This window comes from Panthera uncia, unplaced genomic scaffold (assembly GCF_023721935.1).
Source record: "Panthera uncia isolate 11264 unplaced genomic scaffold, Puncia_PCG_1.0 HiC_scaffold_2250, whole genome shotgun sequence".
In the NCBI taxonomy this organism is placed as follows: domain Eukaryota; kingdom Metazoa; phylum Chordata; class Mammalia; order Carnivora; family Felidae; genus Panthera; species Panthera uncia.
Genome location: NW_026058966.1, coordinates 8484 through 11096, shown reverse-complemented (window position 1 = coordinate 11096; position 2613 = coordinate 8484). Strand labels below are relative to the sequence as shown.

General features: G+C 41.3%; 1 protein-coding gene across 1 annotated transcript; it reads left to right on the top strand.

The window, feature by feature from the left end:
- The first annotated feature begins 583 nt into the window (after positions 1-583).
- On the top strand, positions 584-1554 carry LOC125917696 (olfactory receptor 9A4-like). The gene has a single exon (XM_049623822.1). It carries the CDS (start codon positions 610-612, stop codon positions 1552-1554), a length of 945 nt encoding a protein of 314 aa, XP_049479779.1. The 5' UTR covers positions 584-609.
- Positions 1555-2613: the final 1059 nt, after the last annotated feature.

Sequence of the window (2613 nt, the reverse complement as noted above, 5' to 3'; positions counted from 1 at the left end):
AGAAATGTCTCACTTGGTAGCCACACCATAAAGTTGATAATATAATCGAGGCAGAAATTTAATATGAATACAATGCAAATGGAGTCTGTGTTTAGAGGACACAAAGAAAGGAGGAACCATGTCTGGGTGTGCTTGGGTATCATGGGGATTGGTTATTCTCAGAACTCTTTAAATGTAGCAAGATTATGCAGAGGATGCATATGAGAGGCAGAGAAGACACTTTTGGGCCCTGGAGATGGAAGAGTGGATGGTATAAATGAGAACAATGTGGTCAGGGACGGGATGGCAGGTCAGGGCAGGGCTGGAGGCAGGATGGCTGGTGAACTGGGAGATGGGTACATACTGGGTGGGTGGGTTTTCATGCCTCAGGTGTGATGTTGGTGGCTACTGCTCATCTTCTTGGGCATTTATGTTTACCTTCATATATTACACATATCCTTCATAAAACATTTAACACCAACCTTGTATAAAATAGTAGCATTATCTTGTGAAGTCGAAGAGTACGATGTATTTCTTCATGTTGGAATTGCCTTGAATCTTCCTGTGATCAGAAACTTGTTTTCTCTCTTTGGTCTTTAGATTCCACAAGGAACAAGAGCTCAGAACTAAATGTTGGGGAATCACTCTAGTGCCACTGAATTTTATCTCCTTGGCTTCCCTGGCTCCCGAGAACTACATCATATTCTCTTTGCTATCTTCTTCTTCTTCTACTCAGTGACATTAATGGGAAACATGGTCATCATTGTGATTGTCTGTGTGGACAGACGTCTGCAGTCCCCCATGTATTTCTTCCTTGGTCATCTCTCTGCCTTGGAGATCTTGGTTACCACTAATATCATGCCCATGATGCTTTGGGGGCTGCTGCTCCCTGGGATGCAGACAATATCTCTGGCTGCATGTGTCACCCAGCTCTTCCTGTACCTTTCTTTGGGGACCACAGAGTTTACATTACTGGGAGCGATGGCTGTGGACCATTACGTGGCTGTCTGTAACCCTCTGAGGTACGACATCATTATGAACAGCCGCACCTGCATCTGGGTGGTCATTATGTCATGGGTGTTTGGGTTCCTTTCTGAAATCTGGCCAATTTATGCCACATTTCAGCTTACCTTCTGCAAATCAAATGTGGTGAACAATTTCTTCTGTGACCGAGGGCAATTGCTCAATCTATCCTGCAATAATACCCTTTTCATAGAGTTTATCCTATTCTTAATGGCCGTTTTTATTCTTTTTGGTTCTCTTATCCCTACAATCATCTCCTACACCTACATCATCTCCACCATCATCAAGATCCCCTCTGTCTCTGGCCGGAGGAAAGCCTTCTCTACTTGTGCATCCCACTTCACTTATGTCGTGATCGGCTATGGCACCTGCTTGTTCCTCTATGTGAAACCCAAGCAAACGCAGGCAGCTGAGTACAACAGGGTAGTGTCACTGATGGTTTTAGTGGTGACCCCTTTTCTAAACCCATTTATCTTCACCCTCCGGAATGAAAAATTCATAGAGGTCTTTCGAGATGTCATGAAACGCTGCTCTCAACTCCTCAAGGGTTAGCTGGTTCCTAAGTACAAACATGAACTCATCATCATGGACCTGAGCAGTCTCATAGCACTAATTCAAATCTGAAATGATCATTTTCATCATCAAATAGTTTGTCATCTGCAAGGGAATTCTACAAAATTCTTCAAGGGAATTTTAAGACACTGATAGTCCACCAACTTATATTCGGATTTTTCCTTATTGGAGATCACATTATTATTGTCTAATTGAATATAGATATCTGTATATTCTGCTGTAGTTATAATACATCTTACAATATACATTTTCAAAGTGTAAATGTACAAAATATATGTAATATTTTTAAGGACACTCAGCTCTGGGAGCCCCTGGGTCATTCAGTCGGTAAGCGACTAACTTCATCTCAGGTCATGATCTTGCGGTTCATGAATTGAGCACGATCATAATGGTATTGTTAATAAAGTTGTTTCCCACTGGGGGTATGACTTAGCAATTCTGCAATTGCTGTACACTTATACTACAGGTGAACAAAAGAAGATAACAACTGGTGGGAGCCAGTTTCTTATGTGGATAAGTATGTTCCAGAGAAGCAAGAGGAGAAGGCCAGAATCAGCCATGTGGCACTGGATTCAAATTGGTGCATTAGTGTGCACGCATATTAGAAGATTATATGTATGTAGGTGGGTTGATTAATATATGATATAAATAAATGATGTGGAAAGTGACTCTTCTTTTTCATAACTATTTTGGCTATTCTCTTGTCATTCTCTTTCCATATAAATTTTGAAGTCGGTTTGTAGATATCTACAAAATGCTTGCTGGGCTATTGATTGGGACTGTGTTCAACCTACAGTTAGATTATTAAAACGCTGAGATCTAGGACTCCTTGCGTTTGTATATGATTGTAAATTTTCTGCCTGACCATGGGGTTGAGTAGGGGTTCTTTGACGGTAAGAGGTCAATCCCTGTTCTTTCCTCCCTCTCGCGTACTTGTTCTCTATGTCTCTTTTCTTTTTTTTTTTAATACGAAATATTGTCAAATTGGTTTCCATACAACACCCAGTGCTCATCCCAAAAGGTGCCCTCCTCAATACC

Coding starts and splice junctions, on each gene's coding strand:
- LOC125917696 (XM_049623822.1), top strand. CDS start 610: ATGTTGGGGAATCACTCTAGTGCCACTGAATTTTATCTCCTTGGCTTC.